The sequence below is a fragment of the Nicotiana tabacum genome, chromosome 3 (assembly GCF_000715075.1).
Source record: "Nicotiana tabacum cultivar K326 chromosome 3, ASM71507v2, whole genome shotgun sequence".
In the NCBI taxonomy this organism is placed as follows: domain Eukaryota; kingdom Viridiplantae; phylum Streptophyta; class Magnoliopsida; order Solanales; family Solanaceae; genus Nicotiana; species Nicotiana tabacum.
Genome location: NC_134082.1, coordinates 152,991,210 through 153,016,653, shown reverse-complemented (window position 1 = coordinate 153,016,653; position 25,444 = coordinate 152,991,210). Strand labels below are relative to the sequence as shown.

Below are 25,444 nucleotides of genomic sequence, written 5' to 3'. Positions count from 1 at the left end.
GATCCTCTGGTGTTGAACCTCTTAACTGTTGTATTGGAAGTATTATTCAATAACCTTATACTAATTTGACGGATAAGCGACAAAGAAGTTAAAAGTGAATACTATTCAGATGACAAGGAATCGCATTTGCAAATACTATCAGTGTCACAACCCAAGTGCGCCCTCCTTGAACTGTCGTGACGGCACCTAATTTCTACGACTAGGTAAGTCTAACAATTGCGGAAAAAGAAACAAAATGCTGAAAAACTAATAAAAACTGAAGATAAGTAAATATAGAAACGTTTAAGATGTCGCTCGGCATATACTAGTACAAGATCTCACAAACTGCACAACTTCTCAAAATCCGAAATCTCATGAAATCACAAGATGTTGAATAACTACAAGTGTCTAACTCCAGAATGTCTAAACAAAAGTAAATACATAAGGGCCGATACTATAAGAGAGAATGGAAAGGGACTCTTCGGTCTGCGGATGCGGAAGATATACCTCGAAGTCTCTGGAGAATCGTCTTGCCTCAAGGGTAGTAGGGCGGTCGAAGTACCTGGATCTGCACATGAAAAACATGTGCAACAAGGGCATGAATACACCACAGCAGTACTCAGTAAGTGCCAAGCCTATAGCTAAAAACGAGGTAAAAGAGTATAGAATACGACAATATAAATAAATGTTAACAGTATGAAGTAACACAGGATAATAAGAATAACAACTATAATCGAGACAAAATAATCACAGAAGGAATACAACTCAACCCAGAGATAACAACTGGGAATCTCCCAAGATACCGTCCTGTAGTCCAAATATAAATACTCGAGGATCTCTCGGTATCCCGAAGATTTCTTAATATCCTCAATATATGTGTTGGGAATCTCTCGGTATCCTGAGGACCTCTTAGTATTCTCAATATATGTTCTAGGGATCTCTTAGTATCCCGCACTACAGTTCAAATCAATATATGTGCAGGGGGATCTACCGGAATACAAATCCGTAGTCCCAAAGTAAACATGCAGGGGGATCTCCTGGTATACCGTCCCGTAGTCCCAAAGTAAACACACAACAACAACACGAAGAATATCAATTTAATTCAAATTCCATACCAAGGTAAAACAGGTATTTCTAACCTAGCATGCTACACATAATCCAAATAAGGCAGTTTGAGCAAGTAAAGCAATTAAGTCAATTGGACATGCTTCCATAAGCTAATAGCAGGCTTAAATTGCAAGTAGTATAAACAGGAAAGGAAACACAGTTAAAGTTACTTAATGAAAACGGATTTTCAACAAATAGCACAAGTACGCACTCGTCACCTCACGTACAGGGCATTTCAAATATCAACAATACCAAATCCTAAGGGGAGTTCCCCCACACAAGGTTAGGCAAGCCACTTACCTCGAACTGGCTCAAAATCAACCCGAAACCACGCTCTTGCCACGAGTACTCGACTCCAAATGGCCCAAATCTATTCAAATCAATTGCATAATGTAAATATAACTTCAAGTAACTGGTTCCACTAATTAATTATAAACTAATACGCAAAATTAGGAAAAATGACCAAAACGTTCCCTGAGCCCACGTCTCAGAATCGGGTAAAATTTACAAATTCAAAATTCCCATACTCTCACGAGTTCATTTATACCAAAATTATTCCAATCCGACATCAAATTCTAGATCAAAACCTCAAAATTAGGCTTAAGAACTTTTCCCCATTTTTCTCCAAATGATGAATTTAAGCATAGATTCATGGAAATTAATCAAAACCGAGTAAGAATTACTTACCCAAAACACCCAGGTGAAAATCTCTCTCAAAATTGTCAATCCCGAGCTCCCAAATCAATTTTCCAAGTTTTGAGACTAAACCCTCGTTTCTGCCCTTTTCTGACCAGTAAAACCACATCTGCGGCCCTGGGACCGCACATGTGGTCCCGCTTTTGCGAAGACCAAGTCGCACCTGCGAATTTTCATTAAACCCAAATTTCCGCTTCTGCAACTGCCTTTCTGCACCTGCGATCTCGTAGGTGTGTTCCACTTTTCGCACCTGCGGCTTTTGGAGCCTGGACCAAATTCCGCTTCTACGGTCACCTAGCCGCTTCTTTGGCGCCGCACCTGCAGTCCCATACATGCAGGTGCGGTTATGACAGGTTCAGCAATCAAATTTTTGCCTAAGTCCAAAATCAATTTTTGTTAAGCACCTAAAACTCACCCGAGGCCCCCGGGACTTCAACCAAATATACCAACCAATCCTAAAATGTCATACGAACTTGTTCCAACCTTCGGAACACTCACACCAATTTCACATCGGATTCAAGCCTAAGAACTCCAAAAACTCTCAAATTACGCTTTCGATCAAAAAGTCTATCAAACCTCGTCCGAATGACCTGAAATTTTGCACACATGTCACATTCAATACTATGGAGCTACTCCAACTTCTAGAATTTCATTACAACCCCGATATCAAAATCTCACTATCGAACTGAAAACTTCAAAAATTCAACTTTCGGCATTCAAGCCTAAATAAGCTACGGACCTCCAAAACACAATTCGAACACGCCCCTAAGCCCGAAATCACCCAACAGAGCTAACGGAACCAACAGAATTCCATTCCTAGGCTGTCTTCACACTGCTCCGACTGCAGTCCAAATTCTAAAGATTAAGCTCTTTTTTAGGGACTAAGTGTTCCAAAACACTCCGAAACTCAAAACCAAACATCCCAGCAAATCAGAATAGCAGCAAGAAACATGGGGAAAGCAGTTAGTAGGGGATCAAGGCGTTAATTCTTAAAACGATCGGCCGGGTCGTTACAATCAGTTAGTGGAAATCATATGTCTGTCCAATAATGCAATCAATTAGTGGTCGAGTAAAGATACCAAAGCAACAAAATAGAAAGCAAAAATTTCCTACATCGTTCCACCTTCAGCAACATATAAAAAAATCATTATATATACATAACTAAGCAACTTTAAAGACATGTTAAACATGTAACTGAATACATACATTGTCATAATCTGGATATTTAACCAAACAGGAATTTCATTAAGTAATTGCTCCTAGCTTTGAGAGTCTTGCTCGCCCAAGGGATGAATAACAAGATCCTAATAAAGCACGATGAATTTCATGTAAGCAAATATTCAACAAAGGTTGAAACGGACAAAACCATACCGATACAAATACATTCTCCTTTTGGAGAAAAGATTTCCTACACGGCAGATTTTCAATGAGTATCCTAGAATTCCCTATTACAATATTTTCTACTCTTTTTACGCGCAATTGATATGGGAACTAAGTGCATACTGTTGTACATCAAGGACCTATGTACAGTTGTATATCAAGGACTTACATTACACTTTTTAAATTCTTTTTAAGACGTAGTCCAATTTTATAGATTTATCCAAGAATGACTTCTCTATTCAGTTTTCTACTTAGTTTTGCTACTGCACTGAAGCACCCAATTAATAATAATAATAATGGCAGGTTTGACACCACTGTTTGGCGAAACCATTAAAATAGTAAAACTACCGGTAGAAGCGAGATGCATGAAGGTCAAATTATAAGTAAAAGTGCACAAATAAAACAAGAGGGAAAGTACCTTGTGCTTCATCAAGATAAGGTAATGTGATGTTTCATAATAATTTTAAAACCATTTTAAGCATGTAACGTACCACCAAACTCTGCGAAGAATCAATGTGAACTATTGAATCAAACAGAGCTATTAAAAGGGGGAAAAGCTAAAAGTAATGATTGACCTAACAAAACTTCCTACCAACTGAAAAGAGAAATACAAAATCCAGCAGATGAGCAACAACAGCTTATCAGAGTCTGCAGAAGATGTTGAACTTCAACAACTGTATCAATAAAGTATCCAAATTATAAATAAATTTCAAGCAGAGCTCCTTAGATGGATTTAATATTTCAGTGATGACTCGGAGGAAGAACAATGAGATAATTAGCTAAACTTGTCTGGTTAATTTGGAAACTAAAACCCATAAGCTTTTTATGGTAAGAAATTTATAAATATGATGTAGCAAGGCCAATCAAGATGAAATTGTCTATAATTTCACAAACTGTCCCAGCCAACAATTTACCCAATTTGAACAATTTTTACCCAGCTAAAATTCCAAAAATCAGGAAAAGAAGAAATCAAAACCCACCTTATAACTATAAGCAAAATATAAAGAGAGAAAACATACAATTTCAAAGGACTTTTGGTCAGACAAGTTGATATGCAGCTTTTTTCTCAAGAGAAAAGAGTACCATTAACACTTGCTCAATTTAAAGGACTTCTGGTTAAGTTTCCATGAGCAAACTTGAATTGTTTAAGGTAGTCATTCCCTCCTCGTCCTTTGAGAGCTTGAGTAGAGTACCTACAAGTTGAGGATAGCTGAAGGAAAACCACTAAGACAATTCATTTCAAATGATGAAATCCAGTTCTAAAAGGGGAAAAGTTAGTCCAAGAGAACAAATTGTTTATTCATAGAGGAGCATACCATGGAATCTTCGTAGAACTAACATGCCAAGTAGCCTTCCAAGGAAGGGGCCGGTGGAGGTGTAAGATTATCATTTCGTCAAATTGTAATTGCCAATTTAAGATGGATACATTTTTGTCAGATAAAGTTGTGAACATGTGTTTCTGTAGTAAGTTCACAAGCCAAACATCCTTTGCACAATAAGAGAAGTTAACAAGCAATGTCTCCTAATATAAGTTCTTGCATAGTTAAACAGCTTGTCTTCAAAAAAGCTATATTTCATCTTCTAATACTTTCTATCTTGCTTCTAATATTTTCCATTTGCACTTTTAAGAACCAAAGTTTAGAATGCTCTAAGCCAAAATGAAGGTAAACATATACAAGCACATCATATAAGTGAATACAATATGATATTCAATCAGTAAAAGACAAAAAAAAAAAACTTATATTCATGTCTTATTCATTTGTTAAAAAAAATGGCACTTTCAAGCTGGTTCACACAATCTAGAGACAAACTTTAAAGGAACAATTTTGGAAGAAGAACACCTTATGATTAAGCAAACTTTGAAGCAGCCAGAACTAATGAGTGCTCGTGCTGGTCAATCCTCCTTGTGTTATTCAGTGGTTTCCGACATCCCTAACGAATTCTGTTGTCCAACTTCACTTGACTTGATGAGGGACCCTGTGATAGTAGCATCAGGCCATACTTATGATCGAAATTTAATTGCTCAGTGGATAAATTCAGGGCACCACACTTGTCCAAAAAGTGGTCAGTGGCTGATACATATGGCTTTCATTCCCAACTACGCACTAAAAAGTCTAATCCATCAGTGGTGCCAAGAGAACAACATCCCAACAATAGAACCTACATTATCTCCTTCAGATTCAGAAGGTAACAGCAATAGTAAGATTAAGAAAGGTGACAAGGCGATTGACTACATTTCTGCTACTAAAGCTGCCACAGATGTTGTGAAAATGACAACAAAGTTTTTAGTTGGGAAACTGGAAACAGGATCTACAGCTATACAGAAACATGCAGCGTATGAGCTAAGATTGCTCATGAAAACTGGAATGGACAATCGCAGAATCATAGCTGAGTCTGGAGCTATTCCATTTCTGATGACTCTGCTTGGTTCCTGTGATACAAGAATCCGTAAGAATGCAGTCACAACATTGCTCAACCTTTGAACACATGAGAATACCAAGATCCTGATTATGTCTGTTGGTGTTATCGACAGCTTAATTGAAGTTCTCCAATGTGGGAAAACAATGGAAACAAGAGAAAATGCAGCAACAACAATATTCAGCTTGTTTGTAATCGACAAATACAAAGTAATCATAGGGGCACGTACAAGCATCTCCTTGCAAACTATTCTTCTTTTTCAGGGTCATTGTTAGCTACGATAATGTCATCTAATGCAATTACACGACTATACCAATCTTTTGTATTCTAAAAGTTAAATTTGTTTCTTTGTAATGACCTGACCAATCTGTCATGTGACAATAATTTTCTTCCCGGTAACATATATCCCAACGTTAACCGAAATTAAATAAAATAAATTTGTCGTGGCCTACACAAAGAAAACTCGACCTTTTCAACATTTCAGCAGCCAGAGTCTCAAATATTTCCAACCTCACCAACTCCCAATTCCTTTCCTGCCACCCCCTTTAAGTCAGCATCCATCTCCAGCAATTCCGATAAAATATGTCAAGCAATTGGTTATCGCTTTTTAAATATTAAAACCCCAAAAATGCACCTCATCTTGAATTCATTTATAGTATCGAATTGCCATGAATCCTATATCAGCTTTAACTAACAACTTAATTCATATATATAGTTGGTTATGTGTCAGCTAATAAGCCAATTAGAGCCATAAGATTTATCAAGATGAAACAGAAAGCTAACTAAATGAACCAAGTCGAACTTGTTAGCAGAGTAGCACACAACAACAAACATAAAATTCGAGCAAAAGCAAATCTCACCTCTCAACAAAACTCGTAATTTTACGTTTCAGCAACGCCAACACGAAGAACAACAGGAGGAAGAAAAATGAATCACCCAGCAGCCGTAAAAAGAAGAACGAACTGCGCAAAACAGAGTGAGGAAGAGGATGAGCAGACAAACAGGGAGTCCAACTGCGTTGGCAGCCACATTTCACAAGACCTACACTCGTCGCTATTTGAAGATACATATCCAGCACTGACTCCAATCCGATGAAAATGAACTCAAACCAAATTACATAGCTTTAATTCCAAACCTAAAAGGAAAAACAAAGAGGGAAAGACAACCACAAGGGAAGGTTGAAGAATTGCACACCACGTGTTTGACAATGCAAAGTACACCCCAACACCTGATTGACGTGACAAATAGACTATCACAAATGTTCATCTTCTCCAGTCTTGATTTGGTGTGAAGAGCTATAGTGGAAGCAACTTGGGCTTGGGATCAATTCGACCAGAACTCTCGAATACCAACAAAAACCAGGAACAAAATCAATAGCCCACAGTACGCATCTTTAATTCCAAACTTGGGAGAAAACGCAAGGTAATAGAGACATCTATACCTAGAAGAATCTAAAGAGAGAGCACATAGGGTGAGATGAGAAACTGAAGACCGTGTTGGCGCTTACGTGTTTAACAAAAGGGATGTACAGCGTTAAGCCAGAATCGGAAGTTTATATTATTTGATTTGATTGAGACTCAATGATGATTGTCATAGGTGCTCTTCCTCGTCCTGCTTCAGGGTTATTTTTTGGAAATTTTCATCCCTGCTTCAGGTTATTTTCAAACATCTCCCACTAACAGCTTATTTCAATGGTCGTATATTGTATTGTGTTGTAGCGTATCGTTTGATAAATACAATGTTTGGATAGATTGTGTCGTTTGTCATCGTTTTATGATATCACACACCAACAATATGAAAAATAAACTTGGAATATTATAAAAAAAAATTATGATACAAGATAAAATTACTATATAAAAAAGTAAGGCAAATGATAAAATAAAATAATTTAATAATAATAAAGGGTGAGATTGAGAGAAAAAGACAAGATAACGACACGACCACACAAAATCGATCGTTATATAAAGTGGCACATTTCGTCGTTATGTAATGATGGATTTAACGAAACGATACAATAAAATTTAAATAACAATCAAAACAAACAAACATTGTATTTACCGTCCAAAACAACGTGCTTGTTGCTTTTTGCTTTTTTTTTTTAAGCTCTTTTTTTAGTTGCCAAACACTACTAAAACGGCTCGTAGTCACTTTCCGTCTAATCCACGGCTCTTCTCCGTTACCGATCGCTACCTTACTCCTCCTCTTTCCCTTATCCAAAATTCCGCTGCCCTAAATATCACTATTTCAATTGCGTCCAATCAAACCAAAAATATACACCTTTTTTCTTCAATTTCGTCTAATAAACCTTTAAATTTTATTAGGGTTTTTAGTCGTTGGGGGAGATGGCGGTGTTATTAGAGGAGCTGGTGAAGTCAATAGAGATGTGGCTGAAGCTGATTAAGAAGCCTCAGGAGTACATTGACCCGACCCTTGACCCGGTTTTATTGGTTCCGGGTATCGCCGGATCGATCCTCAACGCTACTGATAAGAAAACGGGTCGAACCGAGCGGGTTTGGGTCCGAATCCTTGGTGCTGACCATGAGTTTTGTGACAAGTTATGGTGTCGCTTTGACCCTTCTACTGGTAACTTCACTTTTCATCCGTTTTTGATAAATTTCTGGTGATATACTCTTAAAGGCTGCATTTTTATGTTTATCTTTACTGTAAAACAATAAAAAGAAAAAAGAAGCTGCTTTTTAGGTGTTAATAATTTACTGATTTATTTTGAAACAGGTAGAACTGCCAATTTAGACCCTGACACAAGCATTGAGGTCCCGCAAGACAGATATGGACTTTATGCTATTGATACTTTGGACCCCGACATGGTTAGCTGCCTTTGTGCATTATATTATGCGTAGTGACAGTGTTGAATATTATAGAAGGTTAATTTTTTGAATCATTAGTGTTTGAAAACCCACGTATAAAACCGGATTAGAGAAGTGCGGAGATTTGTGCTAATGATGAATCAAAAGAACTGTTTTGTCTTATTTCAAGAGCGCTATCGCAGACTAAACTATAAAGCACTTATATTTTGGGGTTTTAGGATATAAAGAGGGATGGAAATTGGGATTTACCAAAGAGAGGGGAAGACACCAAACTGCTTTTCGTTTCTAAGTTAGTGTAGGATCCTAGTTGTATTACTTCTCTGAAAGTAATTGTGTTTGTGCATTTCTTTGTCCACATAACATTTTACCTTCGAGGAAGCAACAGTTTGTCCAGTAACATTTATTTTGAATAATGGAGAATTCTTGTAGGCTGGTATATATATTTCAAGGTAATACTTCAAAAATACTTTGTGCATTGGGTTGGTCATGTGTAGATCTTCCACTTGCTTTTTAGCACAGAGATATTGACTGAGTTCTTTCTGGTTAGAGATGCAGCAAGGATAAATAAGCTTCTTTCATCTGTTAAGCGTGTTCTAATTCAAGGGGATAACATAAGTGGACAGATTACAGTAATGAAAACAGTAATCAGCGTAGATAATTCATTGAAGAAATCAGCATTACCAGTCTTCCGACAGATTTTCTTTTCAGTTTATTGAAAAGAGGAATCTACCTTGAAGAGGAGTCATTTTAAAGTTCCTTAGTATAAGGGTGACACGAGGTAGAATGCAGTAAGATTGAACCTTATGATGTATAGGCAAAATAAATGATCAGGGGAGCTGCAGTGGGCTAGGGGCAGGGAAAAAGTACTATATCGCCATAACCTTTCAGTAGAGGAGAGAACAAAGGGTTTGTGTTCTGGCAGCCAATTGACCTTTTCCTTGATGATCCTTTTAAGTACTAAAGGCAGTGCTCGTTGTATGTGCTATGATATTAAAGAGCGTAAATACAGTAATGACTTTTGTGAAATCAGATGTTTGACTACTTTGACTCGTCCTCTTTGCAGGTTATTGGCTCTGATTGTGTGTATTATTTCCATGATATGATAGCTGAGATGCTCAGCTGGGGTTACCAAGAAGGAAAAACTCTCTTTGGGTTTGGCTATGATTTCCGGCAAAGTAACAGGTAGCTGCTGGTCATTTATAGATATTCAACATGGTTTCGAGTAAAAAATTTGCTGTTAACTATTTTTCAAATATTTTTTTCCTGTTAATTAATTCTACTGAAGCTTTTATAAAGAAAAAAGAATATTGCTAATTGTGCTTGTTTCTCAATCCTCCTGAAGAATAGAAGCAGAGATGTTGTTTACAGATCTGATCTCTCGCTTTACAATATTTGAGCGAGGTTAATAACCACAACTGTCTGCGTGGTGTTTCTCCATTATCATATCTCGATATTGTTTATTATTTTAATTTTGTTAGTGACCCACTCAAACATTGCTCTATGTCTAGTTTTAAATGTTACAGAAGTATTATATCTTGTGTTGAATATGTTTCCATATGTTTATTAATGCTGAAAATTTTCCCTTTCCTTTTCTTATTCTGCAGGCTTCTGGAAACAATGGAGTGTTTCACTCAAAAGTTAGAATCTATACATACTGCATCAGGGGGCAAAAAGATAAACATCATAAGTCATTCTATGGGTGGTCTTCTTGTTAAATGTTTCATGGCCCTCCACAGCGATGTAAAGCCTCTTGTCCTGTTCTTATTTGTGGTCTTGCTCCTCCTACACTTCCTAACCACTCTTCTTAGCCCTAAAAAACTTTATGTTAGTTTTAATATTGTAGTAAATGTTGTATTTACAGATCTTTGAAAAATATGTGAAGAATTGGATTGCAATAGCTGCACCATTCCAAGGTAAGCAACTCTTTGTCTTTTCTAGTAAGCTGCATTTTATCGGAATGATGTCTCCATATTTCAAATTAACTTTTCTAAGATCACTTGGAAAGTCCGAATTTCATCTATCTCTCCATCCATATACATGTACGTACAGATGCACTTCAAATTTATATACATGTAAATATCGATTCTCTTTCCCCCTCTCACTCTTTTATTTGGGTTGTGGGATTGGGGTGGAGGTGGGAGCGGGGCTCAGAAAATAGACGTGCTACTAATGAAAACAGTTAAGAACTAAGTTTGTACTGCTGCTTTACTTTTAACCTTACTCACCCTTCAGAAATGGGAGCTTTCCAGGAAACTGATTGTAGAATAATTTGCATTTTGTATAATTATGCCGTTATCAATTTGGTGTGGAACTTTAGATCTGCCAAGGGATAATATCCAATCTCTTAGGTTATAGTTTTGAAATCAATTTTAGTGATTTTGTTCATGGTGTCCTTTTCTGTTTTATTGTTTTTCAATTTGATTTCCTGATTGATTCGATTCTTATGTGCAATTATCACGTTACAGGTGCTCCTGGATATATTACCTCTGCATTATTGAATGGAACGTCATTTGTGCATGGGTGGGAAGAGCGGTTTTTCATATCCAAATGGAGTATGCATCAGCTGGTTTGTATTTCAGTGCCACTTGAACTGGACCATGATCATAAAATTTTCCCTTTTCTCTTGTTCCTCCATCCCTTTGCATCTTTTGTGATTTAGATCCCTTGCCCTGTTTGGCTAGCTAATTGAGTATCCTTTTCAATCATAACAGAAACTGGTCAGTATTCTTCTATGTTTGTGCCATCTTGTGGAATTTTGTTTTTTTCTGCCATCTTGTGGAATTTGTTGTGTATTTCTTACACATATGCCGGTCAATCTAAAAATGTAATTAATGATCTGCGGAGGCACTGCTTTGCATATTTTTGAAGGCTTTAAATTTCTTGATGTGATTTAACCCACTGTGCTACTCTACGTTCATAAGGGTGGGTTTTCTAGATAATATAATCTCCATTCTAATTATTATGTGTTCCATTTGTCATTTTTTTGGATAATTTCTTTGATCTATTTATTGGTTAGACTTGAGTTGCATATTTTGACATCCATTTTGTCTTGCAACATGGACAAGAAACTACTTTGAATACAATTTTTGTTGCAAAATATTGCTTTCTTTGATAGATCAATAACACCTGATATTTGGACTTGCAGTTGATCGAGTGTCCATCAATATATGAATTAATGGGATGTCCTGATTTCCAATGGGAACATGCGCCAGTTTTAGAAATTTGGAAGGAGAAATCTAACAGTAATGGGGAGTCTACTGTTACACTGGAGTCTTACTCTCCATTGGAAGCTGTATCAGTGTATGAGCTAGCTCTTTCAAATAACAAGGTGAGCTGGTGATGGAATAGTATGTCAAACAATTTATGCTGAAAAGTTGGTCAATTCATGAGGTCTCTACATTGCAGGGTTTGTGGATAGGTCATAGACTTGTCATCATTGAAGTACCTAGGCTTTTCCTTTTTCCCTCTCTTGAGCATGTGTATTGACCTTGAACCAGACATGTTTTATTATTATTAGTGGTGATGTTGTTTCATCCTTTCATGAATTTGCATGGAAACTATAAAATTCATTTTTCCATGTCTTTGCAGGTTACCTATAATGGCGAAAAAATTTCCTTGCCATTCAACCAGGAACTTTTGAGCTGGGCTAACAAGACCCGAGAGATTTTGTGCCATGCCAAGGTTCCTGATAAAGTTAAGTTTTACAACATCTACGGCACCAATTACAAGACGCCTCATAGTGTCTGGTACTATATTCTTTCCTAAATGTTTGGATTCAATTAATTATCACTAGTCTGAATTTATATGTGAATAATGGCACATATTTGTAGTTTATATACTGTGTATAGTTCTAAATTCACGAGAATCTGGTCATTGAATTGGCTGCTTTGCAGTTATGGAAGTGAGAATGCACCCATTTCTGATCTTCAACAATTACCATTTATCCAGGTAAAATTGTTTTATTTTACTTTTGGACTGGGCCGACTGGATAGTAATTATATAGCTTCATTTTTCCCTGTTATTTTTTTTCACGCTGCTCTCACTGACTAGCATCTTTTATGCATATTCACAGTCTAACTACATTTCGGTTGATGGAGATGGTACAGTTCCAGCAGAATCCGCGAAGGTATATAATATACATTTTTCCTAATCGTTTTCTTTTCATCGCTAGAGAGATCTTCAATAATACTTTAGTCCGACTTTGTATGTTCTCTTTTGCTTGCCAAATTGGAACCAGTGTATTATAAAACGTGGTAAGCACTGTTTTTCTGCTTGGACCTGGATGTAATTAGGGGGGGAATGGAAGGAAGGGGTAAAGCATATATTTGGTTAGCGGATTCTTTAGCCTACGGTATTTCATGTATTCTTAACATATTGCGTTAAGAGGGTTAATGTGTAATATAAAATTTTCTCGTTTGTCATCTTTCCTTGCTAAATTGCTCTTGCTATTAAAGATGTTTATTAGCACGAGATTTTAGTATAGGATATATGTCTATGGTTTTATATCTAAATCCTATCCTTTCCCATAGTTACATGTTTAAAATTGAGCATCTTAGATCTGTGAGAGAGAGCTGTGCTTTGCATTGTTCTGCGTGGTATCCTTTTGTTTCCTGCTTTTGGATGTTAGAATCTGAACAAAGTTCTCATTGAATAAGAGCTCTGTTGAAAGGGCCCATTGGATTTCTTCAGCTAACCTAACCTGCAGACTAATGGAAGATGTGATTGTTTACTCTATAAGCTTTTACAGCCAACTGATCCTGTCATTCCCTGGTCCTTGTATATGGTTTAATGTGCTATCCCTTTTTTCAGGCTGATGGGCTTAATGCAGAAGCTAGGGTTGGAGTCCCTGGGGATCACAGAGGAATCATTTGTGACCGCCATGTGTTTAGAGTAGTCAAACACTGGTTAAGAGCAGATCATGATCCTTATTACAATCCAATCAACGATTATGTTATCCTACCCACTGCATTTGACATCGAAAGGCACCATGAGAAAGGCTTGGATGTAACCTCTCTTAGAGAGGAGTGGGAAATTGTTTCAGAAAGCCAGGATGGCGAAGAGAATGCAGCTAGCGGAAAGCCTAAGGTGGGTTCTATATCTGTCTCTCATGTTGGAGGTGACAAAACTACATGGGAAGAAGCCCGTGCCACTGTCATTGTCCACCCTAAGAGTGAAGGTAAGCAGCACGTCGAGTTAAATGCTGTTTCCGTCTCTGCAAGTGCTTGAAACTTCTTTTACCACTTCAAAGGTCAAAGGGGCTCTTTTGTTGCGTATCTATCTACCTATTCTTGAGGCAATCCGTTCTGTATATACCAACTAGTTGTATTCCTGATCTCAAGAAATGAAAAGCAATGAAATGCTGAACATAACTATATCTATATATGTATATATGTGTATATTCAAATAACCATGTATGTATTGTTTATCAGTCAAATAAGACTTGATTTCTTGCTTGCTCGTACAACACCATCTGCAATTCGATTAATGGTGAGTTATATATCTAAAGGGTACATATGGATCACTCAATGGAGAATCTGAATCCAATAGGCTGATTGCTAGATTCGTCAGTTTTCTGGATTTGCTGTACTTCATGAAAATTGTTTGTCCATTTGGACTATTGTGCTTTTCAAGGTACAGCTAGAGACTTCTTTTAACTCTTTGTGAAGAGGTTGCGGCCTGTTGAAACATTATGGATCTCGATTATCTGCACAATGCACGCATATTGTGATCCTTTGTCCTGATAGTATTTTCTTCTTGCATTTCAAGTTGAAACAATCGTACTAAGATCAAACTCAATATAGTATAGGTTCAGCGGGTACTCTTTTAGAAGCTTAAATTTTTGCCTGTGGTGTGATTAAATATTTTTCATTAATCATTGTCTGACGTATGATTATAAGAAAACATTCTTTTATCAAAAGTACGTATTACCTACCTTATTTATGGGCAAAAAATATACCGTCATTTACAAGCGTCTCAACCTGTGTTCTATATTAGTTGCTCCAACTAATTCTTAATAGTACGTATCAATTGTTAAACTAAAGAATTTCATCAATGCATAGCGCTATGCAACAGCTAATACTACTAATGATTTCAATTAAAAAAAAATTCACTTACAAACTTAACAGTGCAAACATTTTACAAGGGCATTTTCCTCTGTACCACAGCAATGAAGCCACTGAAAGTTGCTATGCTAATCAAAATAATGACCTTTAAAGAACAGTTTTAAACATGAATTTGGGGAACAATCCAAACCGACGCGAACAAGGGCCTTTTGCGAATGACATTCCCCGTGGCTGTGTGAACTCAAAACTCATAGTACTGTTTTTGTTGAATAGAGCAGCAGAGATTCATATACATGCTGAATAATTGCAGTTACTCAAAATACCTTTTTGTATTACTTCCCTGGAAAGTTGCACGTTCTCTGATCTTTCTTGTTGAGCAAAAGAGATGGATACAAATGGCTAAACTACGATGGCAGTTCATCATAGAACAGTTCTGGGGCTTCCTCCACTTCATAGATTTTGTATGACAGCTTCACAGAAATGATACAACCAGATACTAAATAGGTGCAGTTCTCTTCTAAACACATTTCTTACATATTGTACAGCTTAATATCTAACCTATAGATGTAGCTTCATGAATTAAAAGTGAAAAAGAATAATACTCATATCGGTGGGAGGCTTAAATTTCTCCTAGGAGCTCAAAAACATCGAAGTACGCACAGTTCAGTGCATGGGCACTACTGATATAAATTTGCAACTCAGCCTCCCGAAGACAAATGAAGCATATAAAATGAGGCGATTCACCTTTATTTTGGCTGCTCATATGGCGAACTGAGCCTCAAGACTGTTTCCTTCTCTTTTGTTCACGCTCCCCTAACTGCAAAGAAACATACATCTCTTCATCCGACCCACCTATCACCGAGAGTCTTTTCAATTCCCCATTTCCAGGTTGAATCTTCTGGCATACTAGCGAAGTACCTGAGACACCTGGGATAAACTGATGCTCAACTCTAGGAGTTACTTTAGTTCCACCCCGGACGTGAAACTCTTGATGCCCAAGTAGTGGAGTTATTCCTTGGTCGGACTCATCATCAACAGGATCTTGTCGGATGTTTAAATTAATTGGCTCAAAGATCTCTTCAGTATTATCTTTCAATTGTATCCGCTCAGCTGGTGACGACTCTCCAACAGCAGAACCAATACCCGCAGCTGATGCATTTCTTTGCTCTTGCAGTGCAGCTAATTTAGAGAAAGTTAATAGATACGCACGCAGAGACTATAGAGAAGAAATAATAAAAATGACACAGAAGAAGGAAATTTGAAGGCAAAAATTTTGATATCCAAGATTCTGAGAAATACCAACCTCGAAGACTCTCATTGGTTGTAATGATATCGAGTTCAAGAAGATCAAGGAGACGCCCCAAGTCAACCCCACTAGTCCAATTCTCAGGAGGTTGGCCAACTTTCAATTTTAAACGACCTCGATTGGCAGTCCCACCCCAAATTATTCCAATAGGTCGTGGCTTCTCCCCATTTGGACTAGTCAAGAGAATGAGGCTACCACTGTCACCTTCAAGATCAAAAGTCTGCTGGTTCTCACCAACAACTAGAAAATCTGTAAAGAAACAAATTCCTTTTTCATCATTATACTCCAGGGCATAGGCCATAATGTTCCCAGTGGTTAGACCGGAGCTCCTTCCAACTTTCACCACTTGCCTACCAATGACGCTACAAACAGGAGACTGTAGGTCTATTTTATTGACATCACCTATCTCTCCTATTCCTTTCACAGATGTCGTTACATTCAACATGTCGAAATCTTCTGCAAATGGAATAAATGCTCCATCAGCTCGAACAAATGTTTCTGCAATATTCACAATGAGAACACATGGGTGTCAGGACCCAATTCGAAACACTACTATTATTCTCAAAGTAAACAATACAACAAAGTACAAACTGACATTTTTCACATTACCTGGGTTTGTACCAGCAAATATGTCATACCAAAGATCATCGGTAATGAAGGATGTAGCCCTCTCCACAGCACCTAAATACACCCCAGGCCCCAGGCTAGGTGGCAGGGGATGAAACATTTTCTGACTTGGAAAATCCAAGTCAACTGCAACATGACGATTTGTAAGGAAACCGACCTGCCTGTTTCCAGTCCGACTTTTAACAATTGCTCCCAAGGTTCCATACGTTTCCTGACTAGCAACCTAAGACAGATGAAAGAGAAAAGGTTGCTTCAGAATACAATGTTATGTGAAGCCAAATCAATTAAGACAATAAATCTGCATGATCAAGAAAGGTAACTATTCCATCTATCTTAGTTTCCTTTTTGGGTTGTTCAACATGGGCTTGGTGTCAACATTCTTAAAGAGAATTTTTTTTTCTTAACGATGAATTAACTTTTAAAAATTATAACTAACTTCAGAAGTTACACTGGTCCCACTGTTAAGTTTATGAAATCTCTAAATCAATAAAAGTACCTCTATTACCAGCTCGAGCACCCATTCTCTTCAAATTACTTGCAATTTTAACTCTACTAACAAAATTTAGGTCCATTCTAAACAGGGGAAAAAATAGGACAAAGAAAGTACAAGATTTAGTGCTGTAATACTGAGTCTGACAAAAGACAGTAGAGGCGTATTAGTATTTTTGAAGTTAAAAAGTTATTTAAGCGTAAGGGAGGAAACTGCAAACTTCAAGAATATTTTTAAAGTCAAATCAATCACTTTCACAGTAGGCTGACATCAAATCCACTTTTTGCCTCTAAATCACAAAAATGACTAGGATTAGATATGCAAGGAAAAGAGGATTAGAAGTACAAAAATAGCATACGTTGGTGAGGCTAGAAAAGCAATCCATTTCAGATCAATCAACCGAGAAACCATTTAACCATTTGTCCACATTGCATAATTATCTTTTTATTATTATGTCTAACACTAAAATATAAAAAAACAGATAGAGATCCTACATTCAAATCCCCCTGCCACCCATGAAGAAAATATTTCACGTGATAGGTCCAAGAAATAGAAATAGGTTTGCGGTGAAGAGACATGTTATAGAAACAAGTGAATACACGCCTAAGTGTTTTTTGACTGGGCAATGAAGTTTAAGAACTTTAAAAAAAAAAACTTAGACGTGTATGGCAAATACACTCAAAGTACCAAAATTACCCTGGTGGTGAGAGCTCCACATGCCTTTATTTTTTCTTTCCTCATAAAAGAATGAACTTTTATACTAAGTGGGTCCCAACAAGTCTATTTCATTAAGGGTAAAAAGGATGATAACATTAGATTATTTCCAAAAATAGAAAGATGTCATTCTTTTTGGGACATACTACAACGGAAAATATGTCACATAAAATGGGACAGGGGAGTAATGAAGATCGAATCCGCAATGACAGTATGTTAGTCCCGAAAGCCTCTTGATAGTTAACAACCTTAATTCGAAGAGCAGTAACTCTTTGTCTCTTAGCCTTAGATGTCCAGTATGAAAGCCATGCCAATGAGAAAAGTGATTAAAGTCAGATTAGAAGCGAGAAATGCAGAGTAGAGATGTTTGAATTCAAATAAAAATGATTTTTGTCTGAGCTGCATTATTTCTTCCCTACTTCAGCAGAATGGGCTAGCTCATATTCTTTCAAATTGTTCCCCTTTTTCTCCTGGTGTTTGATCATATTTTTTGTTATTAACCCGTTGGAAGGTGGAAAAAAGTCCTCGGAATTGACCCAATTATAGCCCAACTTGATATATGTGAAAACTAAGTCAAATTGGTCTTGATCTTTACCACCCTAGGTGAATGAACAGTTGAAGTCAACGTTTTCATCGGTGCTATTGTTCTTCATCTATTGCATCGGCCATGGTTTATGTCTCCCACCTTTTTGTTTATTTCTGTGTGCTCCATCTCTAGGATTTGTTATGAGTTCAATTCATTTCTGCGGTAAAATCCCAGTAAGGAATAAGAATAATGCCCAGCTTCAATCAGAAAAGCAGATCGATATCCAAGTAGCCTCTAAAGCATTGCCTATTTGTCAAAACATATTAAGACACCACGGATGAATTGGTGATCCCACCAGACTCACCACCAATACATTGTATTTCTTCTCATAGTGCAGCAACCAGCTTTAAATGACAATCAGTTAAGCATTGAATAGGTGTTACCTATATGCAAGTGACATATCTTGCACACACGACTAGCTTCCTTTTGACCCAAAAAAACTGCGCAGAGCATTGCCAAATTAGGCCACCTTCCGCCATTACCCTCAAAGCTCTCATAGCCAAGTTGGTGATTACTCCCATCGACCTTGTTTGGCAGTTGAAATGTCGCACCAAACAAGTGTTGAGGAACTCCTTCCTCTTGTCCGCTCCTCCACTACCCAGATTGAACATCCTTTAGTTCCCTACTATGCTACTCCAGAAAATCACATATGGCGTGAAGGAGAGCCAAGGTACTACGTCCTTATACGACTTAAAGCTCTTCATCTTCTAGTCATTTGAAGAGATTTGATTTCTTGAACTCTAGTCGGCATTCTAGAAAGGAGATTCTCACTCTAGAATAGTTCTACGCTTTTATTTCATGTTGAGTCAGGAATTTAAATACACATAATTCTTGATTCAACCACCTTATCAAAAAAAAAAATTGATTCGATAAAGATAACTCTTCTTAATGAAGATAGAATGAAATTATCTCAAAACATTTAGATAATAACCAAATACACATGAATGTCCAGATTCATGAATTAAAAGATCTTCTATCTTGTATCAATGCCATCCCTTAGAAACAAGGTAACCAAAAGAGTCTTCTAAATATGCTTCCAACTGTATAAGAAAAGCACAAAAAAAAAACGAACAAACAAATAGGTGGAAGAAACAGGGTTCTCGTTCTGATTGACATGAGAAAACTCGAAAAAATAGTTCCTCAAAAGGTCGAGCATAGAATAAATAATATTTGCCTACTTTACATGTTAATATCTCAATTTGACAAAACTCATTTGGACAGTCTCTTTATTATGTAAATATTTGTATACTGCTCATTAGGAAACCATTATTTAATGTTTTGAAATTTGATGATTACAGCATAGTCGAGTCCTATACATATTATAGGTCTGCTAAACCACCGGATGAGGAGATTGTGCCCACCTAAAGAAGGGGGAGAGGATGTTGCAGGGGCACTTGACGTTTTAAAAAAATGAGGTGTCATAGCAGTCTTAAGATGGTGCTGTAAGGTGATGGATACTGGATAGACTATAGAGAAATCTAGAAATTTATGGTAGCTGGTGCTCTCCTATGTAGGTAGTGCCAGAAGAAAGTGACGAAACGGATCAGATAGATTGACTCAAAAGGCCAGCAGTTAGTGTTACAGCAATTGATGCTCGCAGTTCATGAAGGTTTTGGAAGATTCATATTGAATGTGTTATATTGGTAGAGTAATTGTATCGAGCACCAGTTTGTCGATACAAATAGTATATTCCTGAACTATAGAGACAAGGATATCCTGTGATTGATGCCCTTGATACGATACTTACACTTTCAGAGATGTGATTTTACTTACATAGTTATGTCATTGATGGATTTCACGTTAACAGAATAGATCAATCCCCTCCATTACTTAGTTTCTTCATGTTGATAAATATAGGATCTACTGGAGCTATTACTAATAACTACATTTTGTGCTACAACACTCCCCATGTGATAGAAAAGGATCCGAAGATCCTGAGCCGCTCTTACCAGGGATCAGAAATCCCGAGTTTGTCTAAGATTAGCAAGAAAATTTCCCATGGCTAATCACCTTATATTTATAAAACCATGATTGGTTTTTGAAACCAATCATTTACATAAATCATGAAAACACTATTTATTTTCTTTTTGCATCAAAAATATCCAAGTGAAAGCCGCTTTTCTGAGTTATGCATATACCAACTCCCATAATTTACTTTCTCGTTTGCTAATTGTTTTTTTCTTCTTCGTCCTTTTTTTGAGAATGAAAAAAAAAGGACCAAGAAGGAATTCTCACTAGATTAGTCATTAGTGATAAGACAAAATGTCTACCACGTTCTCATTATCAGACTAGCACACCTAGCAATATCATTTTACTCTAATGGGTGTAGCGGAAATCAAGTCCACCCCAATGGGATAAAGACTTGCATAAAAGGAAAATTGCATCATAACCAACAATGAATGGATGCATAAGATAAACCACGGACATATCCTTAGAAAAACATCCAAACTCAGGAATGGGATAAGGTGGAGACCTTCAGAAGGTTTACAACGTTGACATTGTAAAGGGCAGTGACAGGACGTTGTGGAGAGGTTCCGCAGTGGAATGTTTTTCAAGGAGATCATATTACAAATGTCTGGATACAAGTTAGGAAACTCTATAGGAGTGTATTTGTGGAATAAGGCTCCAAAAAGTAGCTTTCTTGGTAAGATGTGCCGCACGGAATGTTATCATGCGGCACACGTTACCAAGAAAAAAAAAGAGATGCTACTCTAACAGCACATAATTTGAAGAGAAACGGCTGTCTAAAGGTGAATTGGTGTTGCATGTGCAAAAGGAACAGGAAGGACATGAATCATCAGCTCCTTTGTTGCGCATTTGCAGTAGCTATAGAGTTCAGTGTATTCCTTGAGTTCTTACTTCTCGCCAAGATCAGCGGAGGAGACCATAGTAACATGGAGATTGAAAAAAATAGGGAAATAGATGAGGAAGTTCTGGCGACTAGTCTGCTTATGCATTCTTTGGACGAACTGGCGAATAGAAACAGAGATGAATATTTGATGAAGTTGAGAAATCAACAGAGTTTTTTTTTTTTTTGGATGAAGTAATGGGACTTCATTAAAAAGCATCAAGAAGATGCATAGTGAAAATTGCATCTGCCTATTTACAACAGTTTACACTACAACTAAGGGAAATCATCATAGAGGACTAAGAATCTAATATTTCACCTTAACTTTTGGTGTAAAGAAAACGTCCCCAAGGTGGTTGGGTTGATTTTCTGGAAGCTCAGTGCTTTCTTTTTTTGAAAAAATGGAAACTGGTTTTACATAAGGTATACTCATACATACAAACAGTTACCTGCTGAAAGCTGTAGTTGCTAGAGTTTTTTCCCTTTTTACTTCCTTAATGCCAGAAAACCCAAAATAAGGATGTACATGAAACCTCATTTAATTAGAAGTTGTCGACAGCTTGAATTCTAAGGCTGAATCGCATTTCCCAGGAGTTCAAGACCCTCGGCCTGGCAACTCATAATTTTCCCTTTCTGGGAGATCAGTGCTAAGCACTTGTAATTTTTTGACCATCTTGATACATAGTAATGTAAGGACATTCTCATTTATCAATATATATATACTTTTTCATAACCAAGAAGAGTCAATTACCTGGGAACCAGAACCAATGCATGGATCACTTCCCCGCAAACCATCAACAAGTTCAGTATATAGCTGTTCCTTTGGAGTTGCTGCCGGTGCACCAAAGTATGAGAACTCCACAACATCAACATCACACCAAACTCCACCAGGTCCCTGCCCAATTACAAAAGATTCATCAAGCCCAAAAGTATTGGCAGTACAGTAAGATGTCTGAAAAGGTCAATGAATCAAAGTTGGCCCCGACACCATCATTATCAAAAGAACAAAAAAAAGTTAAATGAATCTGCAGATCTTCTCCACATTGAGACGCAGGACTTTTAACTGCTAGGTGAAATTCGTTTACTATTTAACCATGTTCTTATGAAGAACAAGGACAGATAATGAGAAAAATTGATAGGAAACCTTAATTCATGAGGGCCACCTAAGCAATATAATTATTACATTACAACTACCAAATGCAAGTACAGGAGTTCCAACAAGATTAAACCTCGAGAAAAGCTGGTAGACATTGGACAAGGCTGAGCCATTGCCTGTGAACTTTTCTGGCAACAAAGACAAGAATAGCTGGTATGTCTGTCAAAGCACCTCGCCGGATACGAAATCCAATTGCCGTACCAAGACTAAAGCGGCGCAGGTTTTTGCTATGGAATGCCCTAATGGTCATAACTTCGAGCAATGTCGTGGCTTGCTGTCCCGTGGGAAGCCGCCCCAGGGTTTCAGGTAGAACCCCCTTCTGAAGGTTACCAAAGTAATTGGCGCGGTTCTCAGCTGCATCCAAGTGGCTAGGCCATGAGAAGTAGGCAGCATTGCTCTCAGAGAGCTGACAACCTGATGCAAAGCCTTGCAGTGGTGGTGGACTTGACAAAGGCAGGTTTATATGGTTACAACAGTTCCTCTCCAAATCCAGGGCTGACTCCTCTGATTTCTCGGATCCAGAGTGATTGAATCTTAAATCCAGTCTATCCATCGTTTTAACTTTCCTGTCTGATAATTCATTAAAACATCTGCTTAGCTGCAAAAGCTCCCCCTAAGATTCAACCTTGAAAGGAAAAGTTCTATATGAAGTACTAGTTCCATTGGTTCGACTAAGCAAAAAACATAAATTAAATACCAGCATAATAACATAATTAACCTTACCAAATCCATACCGAGGCACCTGATAACATTGTACAAATCAAAGCAATCAATAAACTGCACCTGGAATTTACATTAACATGAACAAACATTAGCAAGAACAGAAAGAGAAAAAATGCTAAGAATATTCCAAAACCAAGAGAAAAACAACTTGTGCATTTCAAGATTAAAAAAATCAGAAACCAACAAGCAACTTTGTAAGCAATGGGTCAAAATGCACCCTTTATTTGCTCTCACCTCAGTATGTAACACAATAACTAAAGCTAGCACCGAATAATAAATACAGAAAAGAACATCTCTTGCACACATAAAAAGATAAAACAAGTCCACACAGTTCAAGAAAGTCAATATTGAGCAAGAGAGGTCAAGTGATAGAATTTAAGCAAAACCCATGTGAAGAAAACATATAAAGATTGAAACTTTACAATCAAATTGAAAAGAAACCTGACCTATCAGCAACAATGGAGTGAGTTCACTGAAAAATCCCCGGAAAAAAAGATATTTTGATGCCCTAAAGACTTGAAGAACAAGTCCACCTCTTCACCTCCACACTCATCCAAGAAAATAGTTTGGCTCAATTGAATAAGCCCATTATATGCTTAGTCGTCTGCAGTAGAATCACAATCCAAATGCTCTATTTGTCCTTGCCTTGTGCTTGTGCGCGCGTGCCTATCAGTCTTTCTCTGTGTGTGTGTGTGTGTGTGTGTGTGTGTGAATGAGAGAGAGGTGTCAGAAAAAGAAAAAGAAGAAAGAGGAAACAGTCCAAAACAAAGAGATTTTATTATTATTTTGAGAAAATGGAATTAGTTTAACTAATACTATCACAGGGTCAAAAGAAATTTACACTACCAGGATATGTATAAATAATCTTGTTTATATTTATAACACTAACAAAAATTAAAACAAATTATCTACTAAAAAGATAAAGCGTGTAATAATAGTAAAATTTAAATGGAAAAAAGGTATTACCAAATGTATTTAACAAGAATATAATACAAAATAATAATTCAATAAAATCTCACGAGTGAAGTCTGAAGAGGGTAGACATTCTTTATCTTATACGGATAAAAAAAAATTGTTTTCTATAGACTCTTGGCACTAGAAAAAATACAAAACGAAGCGATAGTAATACAATCACTAACAACAACATGAAAGAAGGCATAGGATATAATGATGCAACCGAAAAAGAAAAAAAACTAGTACTATTTGTTAATGTGATAAAAGGAAAAGGAAAATCTAAAAGAAATAACAAAGGAGAAGTTACTTTCACGAATTAAAGAAAACGGAGACTATCAGGCGTATTTTTTCTTTCTTTCTTTTTTTAGCAAGTGTATCTAGTAATAGTATGTATTTGATGCAAAAAGTACCTATTGTTAATTAGTAGTTATTTTTTAAAAACCATTTTCTATTTTCTTCTGCCCTTTTTGCTGTCATTGTCATTCTTTCTTTTCCTTTTCGTTCTACCCTTTTGATTTTTTGTTGCCACTCATCATTTGAATGATCACTACACTACACTGCATTCACTGGAAAAGGGCAGAAAAGAGTGCAAAATAATTATTATCAAAAGTTTAAATTTTATTCTTCTTAATAGTAAAAAATTCTAGTACTTTTTTTAAGAGTAAATTTCATGGGTGTCATTTAACTTTGTGTTAATTACATAAAAGTTACTTTTTTGTTACGTAAAAATCATTTAACTTTGTGTTCGTTACTCAAAAGTCATTTTTCTAAGTGGGTATTATTTATTAAATTAATGGGTATAACTTGGCTGATAAATCAATGAGCTTTGATTTTTTAAATTAAGTATGCTTAAGAACGTGGACTTGAGATTTGTTCACGGTAATGTTATTGACAAATTTAATAATGCTACTTATATATCTTGAAAATTAATATTAAGAAAAAAATTAAATGTACGAATATATTATAAAATAATAAATAAAATAATATTAAGTTATTTTAATTATAAGTAAAATACTTGGGTTAAAGTATATTATATAGCATATAATATAGCATATAATATAAAAGATATTACATAAATGGGAGGATTTATAATGTCAATGGCATAATAGACTTTTCAGGTGAAAGTTTTGTAAAATATGGTCAAATTGATAATCGTGAGGCCATCTCCAACCCTTGCCTCCATTTTTTCCTCCAAAATGCATTAAACTCCAAAATTGAGTGAAGTTACGCCAACCATTACTCTATTTTTCACTCTAAAAAAGAATATTTTATTTTATATTCTTCTCTCTCTTCAATATTATATTATTATCTTTTAGCAACATTTAATATTTTATATTTGCACCATTCATTTTTTGAGATGATTATATATTTTTTGTACCATTATAACTTATAACAAAATTAATTTACAATTTTACATAAAAATAATAAATGCATGAAAATTAATTTATCAAAATTATATGCCAAAATTAAGATGTAAAATTAACATTATAAAGATATTACATAAACATAATTAGGTATATATAAAGAGATAAATTAAAAGAGTTAAATAATAAAAATAATAATAAAATAAACA

At 36.4% G+C, this 25,444-nt stretch overlaps 2 protein-coding genes and 1 long non-coding RNA gene across 21 annotated transcripts; 1 reads left to right on the top strand and 2 right to left on the bottom strand.

Moving 5' to 3' along the window:
- Nucleotides 1-249: 249 nt before the first annotated feature.
- On the bottom strand, nt 250-7,257 carry LOC142179528 (uncharacterized). Of its 18 annotated transcripts, none has more exons than XR_012707977.1 (7): nt 6,441-7,257; nt 4,246-5,593; nt 3,581-3,662; nt 2,989-3,086; nt 1,774-2,100; nt 1,387-1,456; nt 250-547 (listed from the first exon to the last, which is right to left on the bottom strand). It is a non-coding gene; the product is annotated as an uncharacterized LOC142179528 (long non-coding RNA). The 18 variants fall into 18 exon arrangements; XR_012707964.1 differs by lacking the exon at nt 1,774-2,100 and adding an exon at nt 3,755-3,836 and having other exon boundaries at nt 4,182-5,593; nt 6,441-7,256; XR_012707969.1 differs by lacking the exon at nt 1,774-2,100 and adding an exon at nt 3,755-3,810 and having other exon boundaries at nt 4,182-5,593; nt 6,441-7,256.
- A 665-nt stretch (nt 7,258-7,922) lies between these two features.
- LOC107813979 (lecithin-cholesterol acyltransferase-like 4) lies at nt 7,923-13,631 on the top strand. Its single transcript, NM_001325915.1, is given in 11 exon segments — nt 7,923-8,163; nt 8,314-8,405; nt 9,469-9,587; nt 10,010-10,145; nt 10,267-10,318; nt 10,871-10,971; nt 11,551-11,733; nt 11,994-12,151; nt 12,299-12,353; nt 12,478-12,531; nt 13,215-13,631. Coding segments are annotated over 11 exon segments (1,608 nt in total).
- An 838-nt stretch (nt 13,632-14,469) lies between these two features.
- On the bottom strand, nt 14,470-23,631 carry LOC107813980 (protein NARROW LEAF 1-like). Of its 2 annotated transcripts, none has more exons than XM_016639301.2 (7): nt 23,364-23,631; nt 22,918-22,977; nt 22,268-22,819; nt 21,790-21,933; nt 16,383-16,623; nt 15,771-16,271; nt 14,470-15,646 (listed from the first exon to the last, which is right to left on the bottom strand). In XM_016639301.2, the coding sequence occupies exons 3-7, from the start codon at nt 22,745-22,747 to the stop codon at nt 15,246-15,248; spliced, it is 1,767 nt and encodes a 588-aa protein (XP_016494787.2). In that variant the 5' UTR covers nt 22,748-22,819; nt 22,918-22,977; nt 23,364-23,631; the 3' UTR covers nt 14,470-15,245. The 2 variants fall into 2 exon arrangements, with proteins under 2 accessions (XP_016494787.2, XP_016494788.2); XM_016639302.2 differs by having other exon boundaries at nt 22,268-22,764.
- Nucleotides 23,632-25,444: the final 1,813 nt, after the last annotated feature.

Coding starts and splice junctions, on each gene's coding strand:
- LOC107813980 (XM_016639301.2), bottom strand. CDS start 22,747: ATGGATAGACTGGATTTAAGATTCAATCACTCTGGATCCGAGAAATCA. Junction 16,272..16,382: donor ATTTGCTGGTACAAACCCAG/GTAATGTGAAAA, acceptor TGAATATTGCAG/AAACATTTGTTCGAGCTGAT. Junction 15,647..15,770: donor AACCAATGAGAGTCTTCGAG/GTTGGTATTTCT, acceptor TCTCTAAATTAG/CTGCACTGCAAGAGCAAAGA.